Raw genomic sequence first — 19,317 nt, forward strand, 5'->3', positions numbered from 1 at the left:
TTACGCCGGCCGAATAAGGCTACACCGCCGCAACTGACGGAGCAAGTGCTTTGAGAATACAATACTTGCCAGTCTAAGTTGCGGAGGCGTAACGTAAATCGGATACGTTACGCCGCCGCAAGGATACGTCGTTCTACAAGAATCTGGCCCTAGATGCTTATTTTATAATCATTTAGGAATGCTGGCAAAAGATTGCTTAGAAGTAATATGATTTCATAAATATGAAGAAAGTCTCCATTTTTAACCACTTCAGCCCGGACCATATTGCTGGTCAATGACCGGGCCACTTTTTGCGATTCGGCACTGCGTCGCTTTAACTGACAATTGCGCGGTCGTGCGACGTGGCTCCCAAACAAAATTGGCGTCCTTTTTTTCCCACAAATAGAGCTTTCTTTTGGTGGTATTTGATCACCTCTGCGTTTTTTTTTTTTTTGCGCTATAAACAAAAATACAGTGACAATTTTGAAAAAAAATATTATTTTTTACTTTTTGCTGTAATAAATATCCCCCAAAAATATATATATAAAAAAAAAAAATTCCCCAGTTTAGGCCGATACGTATTCTTCTACATATTTTTCGTTTGCGCAAAAGTTATAGCGTCTACAAAATAGGGGGTATTTTTATGGCATTTTTATTAATATTTTTTTTTTACTAGTAATGACGTAAAATGACGGCGGCAGGTCGGCAAGTAGTTAATGGATGTGTGGCAGAGACATAGATTGCCAAGGCTAGTTGATGTATGTGGGGAGGGATGGTATGTAGTTTGATCCAATAGAAGAGCTACTGTAGCTCATATTTCTGAAAAAGTTAATGATGGCTCCAATAGAAAGGTGTCAGAACACACAAAGCAAAGTTTTTTGTGCATGGGGATGGGGAGCCATAGACTGGTCAAGGTGCCCAAGCTGACCCGTGTCCACAGCCAAAAGTGCCTACAATGGGCATGTGAGCATCAGAACTGGATCACAGAGTAATGGGAGAAGGTGGCCTGGTCTGATGAATTCAGAAATGGTTGGAGGAACGACACAACAAGTTTGAGGTGTTGACTTGCTCTTAAAATTCTCCAAATCTTAATCCAAACGAGGATCTGTGGGATGTGCTGGAAAAACAAGTGCGTTTCATGGAGGCCCCACCGCACAGCTTACAGGACTTAAAGGAACTGCTGCTGATGGTTTGGTGCCAGATACCACAGCATACCCTCAGAGGTCTAGTGGAGTCCATGCCTTGATGGACTATGGTGGTTAGTCATAATGTTTTGGCTGATCAGTGTATATATTTATAAGACACAGTTTTTAAACATGTCCTGTGTCCAGCCATCCAACATATTTAATCAGTGTAGTAGAAGTCAGTCGGTGGGAAGATATGGTCCTCTGGGGGTCATACATATGAATGTACAGTAGAACCTTGGATTACAAGCTAGTCCGTTCCATGAGAATGTTCGTAATCCAAAGTACTCGCATATCAAAGCGAGTTTCCCCATTGCAGTCAATGGAAACGAAAATTATTTTTTTCCGCATTGACTTCAATGGGATGCAATACCGCATATGGCCAGAGGCGAGGGGGGCGACGGAGAGCTTTGGAAACGGCCGAAAAGGCCCGAGGACACTCCGGCTGACCTTGGCAAACCTCGGAAAGACTTCCTACCGAGATTTGCCGAAGTCAGCCGTGCTGTCCTCTGGCCTTTCCGCGCATTTCCGATGTTCGGCTCTGCTCGGCTCCGGCGCCCTCCACCTCAGGCCAAAAGCCATATGTTGGTTCTGTTTTTATGCTGGAGTTCCCACTGATGCTGATGTTATCTCTCACATGCTGGTGATAACTCGGGGCAGCAGGCACATGCTGGGTAAATTGGAAGGCCATCAAAACATTTTACTGAAGGCTTGGTTTCCCCGATGCACCTGTGTTGTAGCGCTGGAGTACTGTGGAACGTGATGTACTGTTGCTACTCTCATTCTTGCGCTACAGATGGAGGAGAAGATGTTGTAGGGGGCGTGGCTATAATTGTCATTGCTGATTCATAACCCTGTAGCTTGTCAATCAGCACCTGACCACACCTAGTCATGTCCACTGCTATCATGATTGATAACGCTGCCTCTGCTTCTAAAACCCTCCAATTGCAAGCTGCAGTGTCTGGGAGGGGGAGCGTGTGAGACACAAATAAAGGAGGGTTTGGTTCAGTCAAGGAAGGTTTTTGTTCACTTTATGAGGCTCATGTATCACATAGTAGCTGGATTTGGTCCTGCAGGAGCCTTTAGTTGCACTTTAAGTTGAATGGTCCCTGTGACCTGTGATACAATGATTGCCATATTTCTGACAAGCAGAGACAGGACAGGTCCACTTCATAGCTGCTCAGTCAGATAAAGGATTCTAATGGGTAGAACAAAATCGAACCCAAAAACAATCCAACAAGATGCATTCATTTCGTAGACAGACAGCTTGCGAATAAAATATTTACTTGTGTTGTGTCTACACATGGTTCAATAAAATGAAAAAATACATTTATCTTACATAATGATCTTTCCATAAAGAAGAAATTGACAAAGTTTGGGATTAGCAAACTGTGTGGGTTTCCTCCGGGTACTCTGATTTCCTCCCACCCTCCAAAGACATGCAGGTAGGTTAATTGGCTCCTGTCTAAACTGGCCCCAGTATGGCCCAGATTCACAAAGCACTTACGCCGACGTATAACAAGTTACGCCGACGTAAGTGCAAATGTGCGCCGTCGTATCTGTGCGCAAGACCCACAAACAGAGATGCGCCTAAAAACAGGCTACACCCCGCCGACGTATCTTGCTTAGAGTGGGCGCACATTTAGGCTGGGCGCATAGTGCCGCTCCCATTGATTAGTCATTCAAACATGCAAATGAGGGAAATACGGCGATTCACGAACCTGCGTGCGCCCGACGCAGGCTAAGAGAGGTGCGCGTAAGTTGTACGTCCGGCGTAAAGTTAAGCCCCATAAAGGAGGTGTAACCCAGCAGCAGACATGCAAAGGTCTGCACCAGGGAACACAAACCGGCCAAGCCGGCGTATTTTACATTGGACGTGTCTGGCTGGGCGTAGGTTACGTTCATGGCGTACGCAGTGATCCGGCCTATCTTAGGCAGTTGTTCCGACGTGGTTGTAAACATGCGCAGGGGGATGCGTCCACGTCACGGCGCATTCGCAGTTTGTTAAACGTACTTATCTGGCGCTCGGACCATCATTTGCATGGGGTCACGCCTCATTTGCATGGGTTTGCATGGGTCAAGCCCACTTCCACCTACGCCGGCCTGCGCCTTCGAAACCTACGCCACGCCGACGCAGCGTTGGGAGCACTGGCTTCCTGAATTCCATGCTTGCCTCTCTGCGCTGCGTCAGCGTGGCGTACGGCGTTTGTGTTACGGCGGCGTAATGTGCGCCCAACTCTCTGTGAATCTGGGCCTATGTGTATATGTGAATGTGAGTTAAGGAAATTCGAAAAATCGGAAGTCCGGAAATAATAAATTCGGAAATTCGAAAATTCAGAAATTCGAAAAATCTGAACTTTAGAAATGAGAAAATCTAAAAATTCTAAAATTTGGAAATTCAGAAATTAAATTTGCCTGTTAGTGAACGTAAAGAATACGAATCTACCCAAAGTTACGAATTATCCAAAATAACAAATGCCGCATTTAAACTAATGGAACGTAACGATTTAATAATAATAAATAATATTGATAAAAAGTTTTATTAATTACGTTACATTCGTTTAGATGCGGCAGTCGTTATTTTGGATAATTCATAACTTTGGATAATTGTGGATTCATTACGTTAACTAACAGCCAAATTTGAAAGGAAATTCCAATACCTTAAATTTAATAATTAGTAATAGTTATTATTAGTTGCCGGTAGTTAAAGTGGAGTTCCACCCATAAATATAACATTACATCAGTAGTTTTAAAAAAATGTCATTAGTCCTTTACGAAATTTTTTTTTTTTTTTAGATGCCTTTAAAGTGTTGTTGCTAGGCAGAATAGTTGATCTTCCCACTTCCTGCACCTAGGTGCTTAATGCTTCCTAACCTACACCGCACAGACTCCTGGGAATGTAGTGGGTGTAACTTTCCAGGAGTCTGTGCACTCCCCAGTCTCAAAGAATCATGTGACTTGGACAGCACAGGTGCTGAAACCTGATCTGACACTGCTTGTGCAGCACTGAGCATGTGCGAGATCTGCAAGGCTGAAATCCAGGAAGTCATACAGTCTGGCTTCATGATGCCCACACTTAAGATGGCCCCAGTCAATTTCTATTTTATAAAGTGTCTAAATGCTGTAACAACCTAACAAAACGGACCTTAGTTTACAGACTAACTTTACTAGAATACATTAAGCTTGTGTATTACAGGGGTATTTATATATAAAAAGTGAAATTGTGGCCGGAACTCCGCTTTAATTATTTCAGATTTTTGAATTTTCAGCTTTTCCAATTTTTGGATTTTCGTCTTTATTTTCGAGATTTTCGTTCTTTAGAATTTTCGGATTTTTTTTACATTATTTTCGGATTTTCTAATTTTCTAATTTTCGGATTCCTGAATTTCCGAATTTCCAAACTCGTCACCTGTGTGGGTTTCCTCTAGGACCTTAGATTGTAAGCTCCTCAAAGGGGCTCATGTGATTGTACAAAATGTAAAGTGCTGCGTAAGTTCTAGCTGTATGCAAGTAACTGTAATAAATAAATAAATGTATAGAACAACATATCAGACATGTCGGTGATGTATAGTTGTGTCATTCTTCACAAGGAGGAGCCCCCTGGCAGTGAGACGGAGAAGTGCATTGAGACTGGAATGTGATCCGACAGTCCGGCCAGTTGTGTGATGAACTGGAACTTGTTCACAGCCTTAAAAAATAATAATAAACATCAGATATAACCACATGTAGAACTTGGGTTTACAACATTAGGGTTGGAGAATGACATATACACTATATTGTCAAAAGTATTGGGACACCTGCATTACACACACATGAACTTTAATGGCATCCCAGTCTTAGTCCGTAGGGTTCAATATTGAGTTGGCCCACCCTTTGCAGCTATAACAGCTTCAACTCTTCTGGGAAGGCCGTCCACAAGGTTTAGGAGTGTGTCTATGGGAATGTTTGACCATCATTCCAGAAGAGCATTTGTGAGGTCAGGCACTGATGTGGACGAGAAGGCCTGGCTCTCAGTCTGCATTCTAATTCATCTCAAAGGTGTTCTATCGGGTTGAGGTCAGGACTCTGTGCAGGCCAGTCAAGTTCCTCCACCCCAAATTCGCTCATCCAAGTCTATATGGACCTTGCTTTGTGCACTAGTCCCCTTAGTTCCAATGAAGGGAACCCTTAAGGCATCAGCATACCAAGAAATTTTGGACAATTTCATGCTCCCAACTTTGTCTTGGTATGCTGACGCCTTAAGAGTTCCCTTCACTGGAACTTAAAGGTCCTGACTTCAAGCCGATAGAACACCTTTGGGATGAATTAGAGCGGAGACTGTAAGCCAGGCCTTCTCGTCCAACATCAGTGCCTGACCTCACAAATGTGCTTCTGGAAGAATGGTCAAACATTCCCATAGACACTCCTAAACCTTGTGGACGGCCTTCCCAGAAGATATATGAAGAGCTACTTGATAAGAAATAGATAATGTACCTTTGTCCTATAACTGAATAAAAAATTTGAAAATTGTGGAGGCAATATAGACTTTCATGGTACAGAATCGGGTTACAAAAATATAAATGTATTATACAAAAACATACATCATTAAAACCATGCATAAGTAGATAATAGACACCGGATACTACTAAATATACAGGGTGTGCCATTTATATGGATACACCTTAATAAAATGGGAATGGTTGGTGATATTAACTTCCTGTTTGTGGCACATTAGTATATGTAAGGGGAGAAACTTTTCAAGATGGGTGGTGACCATGGTGGCCATTTTGAAGTCGGCCATTTTGAATCCAATTTTTGTTTTTGGTGTATCCATATAAATGGCCCACCCTGTAGAGCAGTGGTCATCAACCCTGTCCTCAGGGCCCACTAACAGGCCAGGTTTTATGTATTACCTTGGGGAGATGCAAACTAGAATACTGCAATCACTGAGCAGCAAATTATAGCACTTGTGATGTATTTCAGTTATCTTGCAAACCTGGCCTGTTAGTGGGCCCTGAGGACAGGAGTTGATGACCACTGCTGTAGAGCACCCACTTCTCTGACCCAATCTGGGAGAAATAAGTATCACCCAAGTTCCATGATAGTGATGATCACAGAGACAATTCTAAGAGCCGGTTCACACTAGGGCGACACGACTTCCAGCGCGACTTTCAGAGGCGACTCCGACACGACTTGAACATGAACCACAGGGCGATCTGGGGAGATTTACAACACGACTTGAAGTCGTCTCCAGGACAGGAGACTTTCCAGTGGCCAATAAAACAACAATCAGCTCTAGGAGAGGGAGGGGGAGGGAGGGGGGCAGGAGAGATTTGCCTGGGAAATGTATGTTATCTTCCTGGAAAGTAGCTTCAGATAAGACAGTGATCCGACTTCTGAGGCGACTTCCATTGAAATCAATGGGTACAAATCGCCTACAAGTCGGATTGAAGTAGTACAGGAACCTTTTCTGAAGTCGGATCGCCTTGAGTCGTGTGTATTAACACCTCTCCCATTCACTTCCATTGTTTTTCTCTACAGCACGACTTGGGACGACTTGAGGCGACATGAAGTCGGATAGCAAGTCGCCCCAGTGTGAACCGGCTCTTACAGTTGCAAACTCTACATGTTTCGCGGTTACCCGCTTTCTCAGGAGTATACTTTGTGAGAGAATTATCTACAAAAGAAACACAAATAAGCCAAAATAAACAATAATTGTAATCAGATAAAGCCTTCTCAGAAGAGTTGACGCTGTTATAGCTGCAAAGGGTGGGCCAAGTCAATACTGAACCCTACAGACATGGGCGTCCGCTGAAATTTTTTCAGGGAGGGGCGCTTCGGCAGCGGCGATACACAGTCGCATTTAACCCTTTCTTCAAACGCTAGCGGGGGTTAAACGTGCCCCACTAGCGGCCGAATAGCGCAGCTAAAACTATGGTAAAGCGACACTTTTTAGCAGCGCTTTACCGATAGCGCGGCCAGCTGGCAGTGTGAAATAGCTTGAGATAATTCATCTTCACTCCATGCACATATAAATATAGCCTAGAGAATGTACAGACCCCCCCCTTCAGCACAGATGGACCCTCCTCCCCCACCCCATTCAGTACCTCAGATCAGCCATCAGTGCGGCACAGGCACAACAGGTTCCCTCCCCCTGTGTACACATAAACACTGGTGGGGGAGGTGGCTTCACTCTGCTCACTGTGCCTGTGTGACATCTGGCCCGGGACCGCTCAGACAGCCGGCAGCCACAAAACTCTTCAATACCTTCTCAATTTTCCGGGGGGGGGGGTCAATTGCCCCCCCTTGCCCTATGGAGCGGACGCCCATGCCTACAGACCAAGACTGGGATGCCATTAAAGTTCATGTACGTGTAAAGGCAGGTGTCCCAATACTTTTGACAATATAGTGTATATACTGAAAAAAAAGATCCTTATTCTTGTGATAAAGCTCTGTGAATTGAGCCCTGTACGTACTACTTTGATATCTTAGTTATAACAAAATGACCACAATCTCCAAATAATAGAACAGCCCTTTACAATCTCTATAAGAAAAAAATAGTCCTGTACAACCTCCATAGGATAGGGAAGCCCTATACAATCTCCATATGTTATTACAGCCCTATACAATCTCTATAGGATAGTCCTAAACAATCTCCTAAGACAGAACAGACCTCTTATTCCCCATAAGATAGGATAGACCTATACAATCCAGATAGGGCAGCCCTATACATTCTGCATAGCTGCACCTTTACGATTTCCATAAGATATGTTTATACCAGGGCTCGACAAATCCTGGGCGCCAGGTCGCCATGGCGACTAGAAATAGGGTCCTGGCGACTTGGCTTGGGAGGGGCGCCATCTGGTGGTGAGCCGTTGGTATTACAAGTTATTACCACCAGATGTGTAAGCTGGCACCATCTGGTGGTGGCCGTTGGTATTACAAGTTAAGCATTACAAGTTAAACAGCAATTCTAATTTAATTTTTCACTATTTTCACTACCATCTTCCCTCTAATTAGAACCCCCAAACATTATATATATTTTTTATCCTAACACCCTAGAGAATAAAATGGCGATCGTTGCAATACTTTCTGTCATGCCGTATTTGCACAGCGGTCTTACAAGCGCACTTTTTAGGGAAAAAATTACACTTTTTTTAATAAAAAAATAAGACAACAGTAAAGTTATTGCAATTTTTTTAAATATTATAAAAGATAATGTTACGCCGAGTAAATTGATACCCAACATGTCACCCTTCAAAATTGCGTCCGCTCGTGGAATGCCGACAAACTTTTACCCTTTAAAATCCTCATAGGCGACGTTTAAAAAAATCTACAGGTTGCATGTTTTGAGTTACAGAGGAGGACTAGGGCTAGAATTATTGCTCTCGCTCTACCAATCGCGGCGATACCTCACATGTGTGGTTTGAACACCGTTTACATATGCGGGCGCTGCTCACGTATGTGTTCACTTCTGCGCGCAAGCTCGTCGGGACGGGGCGCGTTTTCTGGCTCCTAACTTTTTTAGCTGGCTCCTAGATTCCAAGCAAATTTGTCAAACCCTGGTTTATACCATCTCCATAGGACAGGACAGACCTGTACAATCACCATAGGAAAGGATTATCCCATACATTTTCCTTAGGTTAGGTTAGGCTCATACAAGCTCCATAGGATAGATAAGCATATACCTTCTCTATAGAACAGGATACACCTATAAATTCTCAATAGGATAGTATAAAGCTTCTTACACACGATCGGACTTCCATCTGACTTTTCCGTGGATTTCTGTCCAAAGGGCGTTGTCCGTGAACTTGGTATGCAAGGCAGGACTTTTTCAGCCAACTTCCACCAAATCATGTGGTTTTTCAGATCTTTACCGCCACCCTTTGGCAACTTCTGCCATTGTTCGCGGTTCTTTAGCATTGGTTCTGAGCATGTGTGTTTGTACTTTGGACTTAACCACTTTACATCCGGCCAATTGACAAAAGACGGCCACAAGGTGGCTCTCAATTGCCGGGAGGACGTCTATGGTCGTCCTCCGCCCACTGGGGGGCGCGCGAGCATCACTTAGGCCTCGTACACACGAGGGGACATGTCCGATGAAAACGGTCCGCGGAACGTTTTCATCGGACATGTCCGCTCGGAGATTTCGGTTTGATGGTTGTACACACCATCAAACCGAAATCCGCGCCGGACAGGATACGCGGTGACGTGGCCGCGACGATGATGCGGCGACGTGCGCGACCCTGGAAGGTCAATGCTTCCACGCATGCGTCGAATCACTTTGAGGCATGCAAGGGCTTTCGGCCGAGCGGACATGTCCGGTGAGTCGTACAGACGACCGAACATGTCCGACGGACAGGCTTCCAGCGGACATGTTTCTTAGCATGCTAAGAAACATTCGTCCGCTGGAAACCTGTCCGATCCACCGGAAAATTGTCCGGTCGGCCGTACACACGACCGAACATGGTTTCAGCAGACATGTTCGGTCGTGTGTACGAGGCCTAAAGTTGCCGATGCGCGTGTCTGGCGGCCGCGATGTCCGCCAGGTGCCCATGATCGGCGGATACACAGACAAGGAAGTGGATCTCTGGGTGTAAACACACAGATCCATGTCCTGTCAGGGAGAGGAGACCGATGCTGTGTCCCTTGGGACACAGGTCGGTCACCTCCCCCAGTCAGTCCTCTCCCCCCACAGTTAGAAACACTATGCAGGGCACACATTTAACACCTTCCTCGCCCCCTAGTGTTAACCCCTTCCCTGCTAGTCACATTTATACAGTAATTAGTGCATATTTATAGCACTGGTCGCTGTATAAATGTGAATGGTCCCAAAAATTTGTCAAAAGTGTCCGATGTGTCCGCCGTAATGTCGCATTCCCAATAAAAATCGCAGATCGCAGCCATTACTAGTAAAAAATGAAATACAAAAAAAATCATAATTCTGTCCCCTATTTTGTAGGCGCTATAACTTTTGCGCAAACCAGTCGCTTATTGCGTTTTTTTTTTTTTAACAAAAATAGGTAGAAGAATACATATCGGCCTAAACTGAGAAAAAAATATATATTTTTTATTTATTATAGCAAAAAGTAAAAAATATTGTGTTTTTTTTCAAAATAGGACGTTCTTTTTTTGTTTATAGCGCAAAAAATAAAAACCGCAGAGGTGATCAAATACCACCAAAAGAAAGCTCTATTTGTGGGGAATAAAGGACGCCAATTTTGTTTGGGAGCCACGTAGCAAGACCACGCAAATGTCAGTTAAAGTGACGGAGTGCCGAAAGCTGAAATTTTGCCTGGGCAGGAAGGGGGTATATGTGCCCAGTAAGCAAGTGGTTAAGTCCGATGGACTTGTGTACACACGATCGGATTATCCTCCATCGGACATTTGTTGTCGGAAAGTTTGTCTGTTTTCAAAGCGAACATTTTTCAGATGAAAGAATGAAAACATTTGTCCGATGGAGCGTACACACGGTCGGATTGTCCGATCAAACAGGTCCGTCATTTTCAAAAAGTCTGATCGTGTGTACTATGGGCCTTAAGCCTATAAATTCGCCATAGGATAGGATAAACCTATACCATCTCCCTAGAATAGAAAACACCTATGCAATCTCCATAGTATAACCCCATAACATCTTTTTAGCATAGGACACAATCTCAGAACATGTCATATACGCCTCTCACCAAAGAAAGTAATGAATCTGATTCTCTGTACAGAATATAATCTATTCTGCGCCCGGTCCAGTGCGCACCACTCCCATTGGTCCCTTCAGGAAGAGGTGGAGCCACGTACAATTTTCGGTCAGCCTCTGAATCTAGAGTCCTACAACAGAACACAAAGTGAGATTCCAGGAAGAACATGACATGTAGGACATTCCACCGATTCCCAATAAGCCCCATCTCACCTCTTTAGATTGGCCGGAGTGTTGACAGCCTTGTGGTAGAGACAGTCCCATCTGAGGAGGGTTCCTGGGACAAACAAGAAGCCATTGTTATAGGTCTGCCTCCAGAGGACCCAATGTAAACTTCCAAACATCAACCGGCATGACTGCAATTCACCCGTCTGCCACCATAAAACTCCAAATTCAGCCATTCTCGACGTATTCACAGTTCTCTTATTTAAAATAAAATGGCCTTTTATCATCGAGAGGAAGTCAGGAACCCTTTCTAAATGAGAATATGCTAACTGAGAAGATGGCAGGCACATAACGTCCTCCTGTACCTGATCCAGATACTGTCCCATTCCCCTCCTCCCCCTATATAGTCCTTACAGAGCTAATAGCCAATACATTCTCTATCAGAGGCCCCCCATTACATCAAAGGCCCGGCCCCCCATCACATCAGAGGCCACCCATCACATCAGAGGCCCCCCATCGCATCAGAGGCCCCCCATCACATCAGAGCCCCCCCCATCACATAAGAGGCCCCCCATCACATCAGAGGCACCCCATCACATAAGAGGCCCCCCATCACATCAGAGGCCCCCCATCACATCAGAGGCCACCCATCACATCAGAGGCTCCCCATCACATCAGAGGCACCACATGGCATCAGAGGCCCCCCATCGCATCAGAGGCCCCCCATCGCATCAGAGGCCCCCCATCGCATCAGAGGCCACCCCATCACATCAGAGGCCCCCCTCATTACATCAGAGGCCACTCATCACATCAGAGGCCCCCCATCACATCAGAGGCCCCTCATCACATCAGAGGCCACCCATCACATCAGAGGCCCCCCATCACATCAGAGGCCCCCCTTCACATCAGAGGCCCCCCCATCGCATCAGAGGCCCCCCCATCGCATCAGAGGCCCCCCATCACATCAGAGGCCACCCATCACATCAGAGGCCACCCATCACATCAAAGGGCCACCCATCACATCAGAGGCCCCCCATCACATCAGAGGCCACCCATCACATCAAAGGGCCCCCCATCACATCAGAGGCCCCCCATCACATCAGAGGCCCCCCATCACATCAGAGGCCCCCATCACATCAGAGGCCACCCATCACATCAGAGACCACCCATCGCATCAGAGGCCCCTCGTTGCATCAGAGGCCCCCCATCACATCAGAGGCCCCCCATCACATCAGAGGCCCCCCATCGCATCAGAGGCCCCCCATCGCATCAGAGGCCACCCATCACATCAGAGGCCACCCATCACATCAGAGGCCCCCCCATCGCATCAGAGGCCCCCCATCACATCCGAGGCCCCCCATTACATCAGAGGCCCCCTATCACATCAGAGGCCACCCATCACATCAGAGGTTCCCCACATCGCATCAGAGGCCCCCCATCGTATCAGAGGCCCCCCATCGCATCAGAGGCCCCCCCATCACATCAGAGGCCCCCCTCATTACATCAGAGGCCACTCATCACATCAGAGGCCCCCCATCACATCAGAGGCCCCCCATCACATCAGAGGCCCCCCATCACATCAGAGGCCACCCATCACATCAGAGGCCCCCTTCACATCAGAGGTTCCCCACATCACATCAGAGTCCCCCCATCACATCAAAGGGGCCCCCCATTACATCAGAGGCCACCCATCACATCAGAGGCCCCCTATCACATCAGAGGCCACCCATCACATCAGAGGTTCCCCACATCAAATCAGAGTCCCTCTTTCATGACCCCTCTTTCCCCTATGCATGAAAGCCCCCATCATATCAAAGTACCCCCATGACAGAGTCCCCCATCACACAGTCCACTGCCCCATCACAGACAATGTATCATTCTCATGGGGTGCCTTGAGCCTTTGCATACTTTTAATACGTACCGTGATGGAGAAAATGTTGAGAGATGTTGGTTAAGACCATCTGGCATGTCTCTTTACTTACCCACTGCACCCCGTCTGTCCTGGCCAGGACAGTCTCTACATGGATCCTTATATTCAGAGAACAGCTGGTGTTTCTGCTCCATACAGTGGTCTGAAATAAGAGACAAATGGGCTGTAAACTCACACATGATCTGGGTGTCAATATTTAAATTATAAAAAAAGTTGCCAATATAAATGACCATTATTAGGTCACTATACTGTATAATCAGAGCAGATGTAACAGCATCAGTATGTGCAAGTTAACTTGATAATAAACTCTACAATAATTAAAAATTGTAAAAAAAAAAAAAAAAATTAAAATAACAAACATATACTTACTTACCTCCACTGTGCAGTTTGTTTTGCACAGAGTGGCCCCGATCCTCCTCTTCTGGGGTCCCTCTGCAGCTATCTCGGCTCCTTCCCGCAAGAGCTAACCCCCTTCATGGGAAGCGCTCTCCCAAGGGGGTTAGCTTCAGGGCCAGCCTTTGGGTTGTGCGAGCTGTGCAGCCGCACAGGGCGCCATGGGCAACAGGGGCGCCGTGCGGCCATCACAGCTCGCAGAATGTGAGTCGCAGTCAGTTACTCACATGATCATCACAGGAGTCAGACTCCTATGAGTCACAGTAGCAGGTGCTGCCTGGTCTCCCTGCACGCTGCCAGGTCCCCCTGCCCTGGGACTGGTTGAAGAGTAATGCATCGGTTGCAGCACCTGAAAAAAATGGCTGCTGCCGGCCCCGACAGGCACACTACGCATGCGCCGCCGCTGCACGGGAAAGCCAGAAAACGCTCGGCTATTCTCGGGCAGACGGCGCATGCGCAGTGGCGTCTAAGTGCCAGGCGGCGCCATTTTTAAATGCAAGGGCCCCCCGTCCACCGAAATGTAAGTCAGTTTAGGTGACCAGGGGGCGAGGGGTGAAGATGGGGGGCGCCACAGGATTAGCTCGCACAGGGCGCCTGAACACCTAAGGCCGGCCCTGGTTAGCTTGCATAGGATGCATTAAGGTGAAAAAACACAAACCTTTACAATCCCTTTATCCTGTTCCTTACCGAGTCACTGTAAAATTACGTTGGCAGGAACCTTTCATCCCTCCTGGTGGACGTCCTGGGCTTCCCGGGCGGCTAGGGGGCATGCGTGCTGCATCGCTTGGGACCGGGTGTGCGTGCCCGGCCACCGCGATGTCCGCTGGGCACCCGTGATTGCCCGTTTTAACGGCAGAACCTTGGACCTGTGCGTGTTAACACACAGATCTACGTCCTGTCAGAGGAGAGGATACCGATGTGTGTTCCCAGTACAGAGGAACACAGATCGGTCTCCTCCCCTTGTGAGTCCCCTCCCCCTACAGTTAGAATCACTACCTAGGGAACATATTTAACCCCTTTGATCGCCCACTAGTGTTAACCCCTTCCCTGCAGGTCACATTTACACAGTAATCAGTGCAGTTTTATAGCACTAATCGCTGTATAAATGTGAATGGTCCCAAAAACGTGTCAAAAGTGTCTGATATGTCTGTCGTAATGTCACGTTTACAATAAAAAAAACGCAGATCGCCGCCGTTACTAGTAAAAAAATTCAAATAAATAAAAATGCCATAAAACTATCCCGTATTTTGTAGACGTTATAACTTTCACACAAACCAATCAAAATACACTTATTATGATTTTTTTTAACCAAAAATATGTAGAATTCCATTCGGCCTAAACTGAGGAAAAAAAATGGGCTAGATTCAGAGAGAGTTACACTGCCGTATTAGTAGATACGCCGTCGTAACTCTGAATCTACGCCGTCGTAAATTTAAGCGTATTCTGGAAACCAGATACGCTTAAATTAGGCTAAGATATGAGCGGCATAAGTCTCCTACGCCGTCGTATCTTAGGGTGTATATTTACGCTGGTCGCTAGGTGGCGCTTCCGTTGTTTTCCGCGTTGAATATGCAAATGAGCTAGATACGCCGATTCTCGAACGTATGTGCGCCCGTCGCAATTAGTTACACCGTTTACGTAAGAGATACGCCGGCGTAAAGATAAAGCTGCTCCCTAGGTGGCGCAGCCCATGCAAGGTATGGACGTCGGAACAAGCCTATCTTTTTACGCCGTTTGCGTAAGTCGTACGCGAATAGGGCTGTGCGTAAGTTACATTCACATCATAGGCAGTGTTCGACGTATCTTAGGCATTCTATCCGACGCATGCGCACTGGGATACGTCCACGGACAGTGCATGCGCCGTTCGTTGATAACGTCATTTACGTGGGGTCATGCTTAATTTCCCTAAAACACGCCCACCTCTTCCTCATTTGAATTAGGTGCGCTTACGCTGGCACATTTATGCTACGCCGCCGTAACTTAGGGAGCAAGTGCTTTGTGAATACAGCACTTGCCTCTCTAACTTGCGGCGGCTTAGTGTAAATACCATATGCTACGCCCGTACAAAGTTACGCTGCCCTACCTGAATCTGGCCCATAGTGTTTTTTTTTTAAATTGCGATGGTTATCAAATCAAAAAGTAAAAAATATTGTGTTTTTTAAAATTGACGCTCTTCTTTTGTTTATAGCGCAAAAAATAAAAACCGCAGAGGTGATCAAATAACACCAAATGGAAGCTCTATTTGTGGGGAAAAAAACATAAAGATTTCATTCGGGTACAGTGTTGCATGAGCGCGCAATTGTCATCCAAAGTGCGACAGCGCTGAAAACTAAAAATTGGTCTGGGCAGGAAGGGGGTGAAAATGCCCTGTAATGAAGTGGTTAAGGACAAAATACGTTTTTTGGGGGGTACATAAATGTTTTCATTTTCTTTTTTATTATTTTTATTATTACTTATGTAGCACCCTGATACTAGGCAGGGTTGCTAACAAATTTAGTTATGCTAGGTGGTAACTAGCCTGGATAATTGGTAGTTGTATCCACTACTGGCCCGGATTCAGATACATTGGTGTATCTTTTGGCGGGCGTAACGTATCTGAGATAAGCCGGAAAATAGGGCGCAAGTTCCGTATGCAGAAAGAACTTACGCCCTAAGTTACAGCGGCGTAACGTCTGTGATCCGGCGTAAGCCCGCCTAATTCAAATGGGGATGATGTGGGCGTGTTTTATTTAAATGAATGGTGACCCCGCGCATTTTACATTTTTTACGAACGGCGCATGCGCCGTTCGTGAAAGAATCCCAGTGCGCATGCTCGAAATTACGCGGCAAATCGTCATTGCTTTAGACGTGAACGTAACTTAAGTACAGCCCTATTCGCGAACGACTTACGCAAACAACGTAAAATTTTCAAAACTCGACGCGGGAACAACGTCCATACTTAACATAGGATACCCCTCATATAGCAGGGGTAACTTTAAGCCGGAAAAAGCCTAACGTAAACGACGTAAAAAAATGCGCCGGGCGGACATACGTTTCTGAATCGGCGTATCTACCTAATTAGCATATTAATCGAGTAAATATACGGAAGCGCCACCTAGCGGCCAGCGTAAATATGCAGCCTAAGATACGACGTGTAAGACACTTACGCCGGTCGGATCTTAGGGAAATCAAATGGTACCAGCGATTGCAGCCTTGTGCGTTCAGGGGTGACACTGCACCTGTCCTTCAAAGGGCACGCTAATACGCCAGGAAGGACACACTGCTGCTTAATGGCCCTGTATGCAAAGGGACTAAATTAGAAGTCCTAATTTACCTATGGAACAATTGTCAAAGTTCAAGTCTCCACAAAGGACATCAAACGCAACCAGATCTCCATCTTCACCGTATTGTGACTGGAAGTCCACAACCCACTGCAGGATCAAAGACATCTGATCACAGCGGATGACCACATCACCTGAATACAAAGAGAGGTTTGACTGATTATCTTTATACATAGTGACGCCCGATTACAACATAGCCCTTAAATCTGAAGTTTATTCTGCAAATACCTGCTGACTCCATGCCTGCCTTCCTCCCCCACCTGCTGCTCCAGTGAGTTCTGAGGATTACAGGATTGCAGTTAGTTCTGAAATCCTGTGACCCGTTTTCAGCAGACAGCAGGTTAAAGCCCGCTGTCAGCTGACGTTACAGAGCCGGTGTATTGTCACAGTTTGCTGCCTATCCTAGAATGCCCTGGAAGTCACGTGGCGGCCAACTGCGCATTCGCGATGCGTTCCAAATGCAAATGCGATGCGTTCCAATTGATTCACGACAGTGCACACCAGTGAAACCTCGGTCGGCATCCAGGCTCTTTCCTTAACATCCCCGTGGATTGGAGGATGTTAAAAAAAGAGCCAGGAGGCCGAGCGAGCGGAGCCACGTGACTTCCGCAGCATTCTAGGATAGGCAGCAAACTGTGACACTACACCGGTCCAGGCTCTGAAAAGATCCCGAACCATATGGTCACGATCTGCTCGAAAGCCTGAACATGCAGCTGAAAGTCACCAGCTCTCTGCAGGCTGAGGTCTGAGAGCTGAGCGATCAGCATTGTTTGATCACTCAGTTATCGGTCTTAGAGGTGGCAGGGCAGGGCCAAATTAAGAACATCATGAGCCTGGTGCTGAGGATTTTGATGGGGCCTTTTATAAATAATAAATAAATGCGTGGGAATGACATGAACACAGCCCGGCCAAGGCAAGTGACCAATGGCACAGAACCCAGAAGGAAGACCGGGTGAAGATGGAAGTGCCCGGGCCCCGCCTGATTCATCACAGCGCAGCACTGGAGGGCTCAGTCTGAAAATTTAAGTGTACCCTAATGTGCTAATATGCTGTGCATACTTGTACGTTGTGGCATAACCTACCCCAGGGCCTCTAAAAAGTAGTAAAGTCAGGAAAGTTTACTACCGCTTTATTATCACAGGATCCCAGGAGCCTCTCATGGGGCCCCCTACTGACCCAGTGGTCCTTGGGCAGTGCCTAAGTGCATAGTTGCCAACATTTAAAAAATATTTTCAGGGACACTTTTTTATATAAGTGCTATATTTAGAGTAGCTGAGATCCCCCAATGTTCATCTATACATCATAGTAGTAATCACAAAATTAAAGGAGTACTAATAATGGGGCAGAACAAATATGAGAACTGATATTTCCTTTAGTTGAACTAACAAAAGTGTTTCCATTCTAGAGCTGGTAACATTGAGGATATTCAGTATAATTTTAAAGAACTGTTTTTGTGGGTAAGCGACATAGGGGAGGAGTATGGATGGTATATAAGTGGGAAGTATGTGCAGGTAAGGGAGAGGAATGTGGAGGGTCTAACAGTAGGCACTATGTACAGGAGAGGAGTGCAAAGGGTACGGCAAAAGGCACTATGTACAGGAGAGGAGTGTGAAGGGTATGACAATGGGCAGTATGTACAGGAAGAGTGTGGGGGTATGACAGAGGGTAGTACGTACCAGAGAGAAGTGTGGAGGGTATGATGGGGCAGTATGTACAGGAGAGGAGTTTGGAGGGTATGACAGTGGGCAGTATGTACAGGAGAGGAATGTAGACGGTATGATAGTGGGCACTATGTATAGGAGAGGAGTGTGGAGGGTATGACAGTGAACACTATGTATAGGAGAGGAGTGTGGAGGGTATGACAGTGGGCACTATGTATAGGAGAGGAGTGTGGAGGGTATGACAGTGAGCAGTATGCACAGGAGAGGAGTGTGGAGGGTGCGACAGTGCGCACTATGTACAGAAGAGAAGTGTATGACAGCAGGCACTATGTACAGGAGAGGAGTGTGAAGGGTATGACAATTGGCGCTCTGTATAGGAGAGGAGTGTGGAGGGTATGACAGTGGGCACTATGTACAGGAGAGGAGTGTGAAGGGTATGACAGTGGGCGCTATGTATAGGAGAGGAGTGTGGAGGGTATGACAGTGGGCACTATGTACAGGAAAGGAGTGTGTAGGGTATGACAGTGGGCACTATGTATAGGAGAGAAGTGTGGAGAGTATGACAGTGGGCACTATGTACAGGAGAGGAGTGTGGAGAGTATGACAGTGGGCACTATGTACAGGAGAGAAGTGTGAAGAGTATGACAGTGGGCACTATGTACAGGAGAGGAGTGTGGAGAGTATGACAGTGGGCACTATGTACAGGAGAGAAGTGTGAAGAGTATGAAAGTGGGCACTATGTACAGGAGAGGAGTGTGGAGAGTATGACAGTCAGCACTATGTACAGGAGTGGAAGGATATTTAGGGACTGCGTAGTGGTTAAGCGGGTCATACATGGATTGAAATTACGCCAGTTATGCAGAGACCAGCCATAGTCAATCTATGTATGGGCTAGCTGGTTTTACACAAGTCAATCTATTAATCGACTTGAGTACAACCAGCCTGTTAAGTTTTTCCCAAAACAATCAGTGCTGCCAGCTATAGTTAGCAACACTGATCATTGTACGCACTGGCA

At 46.3% G+C, this 19,317-nt stretch overlaps 1 protein-coding gene across 1 annotated transcript in view; it reads right to left on the reverse strand.

The window, feature by feature from the left end:
* Nucleotides 1-4,513: 4,513 nt before the first annotated feature.
* The window catches only part of LOC120928888 (sphingomyelin phosphodiesterase 3-like), a 36,280-nt gene continuing 21,476 nt past the window's right edge, over nucleotides 4,514-19,317 (reverse strand). Inside the window, exons 4-8 of the mRNA XM_040339950.1 lie at nucleotides 16,635-16,775; nucleotides 12,981-13,070; nucleotides 11,047-11,110; nucleotides 10,826-10,964; nucleotides 4,514-4,851 (exon numbers count right to left, since the gene is read on the reverse strand). Coding sequence (XP_040195884.1) covers nucleotides 4,747-4,851; nucleotides 10,826-10,964; nucleotides 11,047-11,110; nucleotides 12,981-13,070; nucleotides 16,635-16,775 — 539 coding nt within the window. The 3' untranslated portion in view covers nucleotides 4,514-4,746. The remainder of the gene's footprint in view (nucleotides 4,852-10,825; nucleotides 10,965-11,046; nucleotides 11,111-12,980; nucleotides 13,071-16,634; nucleotides 16,776-19,317) is intronic.

This window comes from Rana temporaria, chromosome 2 (genome assembly GCF_905171775.1).
Source record: "Rana temporaria chromosome 2, aRanTem1.1, whole genome shotgun sequence".
Taxonomy (NCBI): Eukaryota; Metazoa; Chordata; class Amphibia; order Anura; family Ranidae; genus Rana; species Rana temporaria.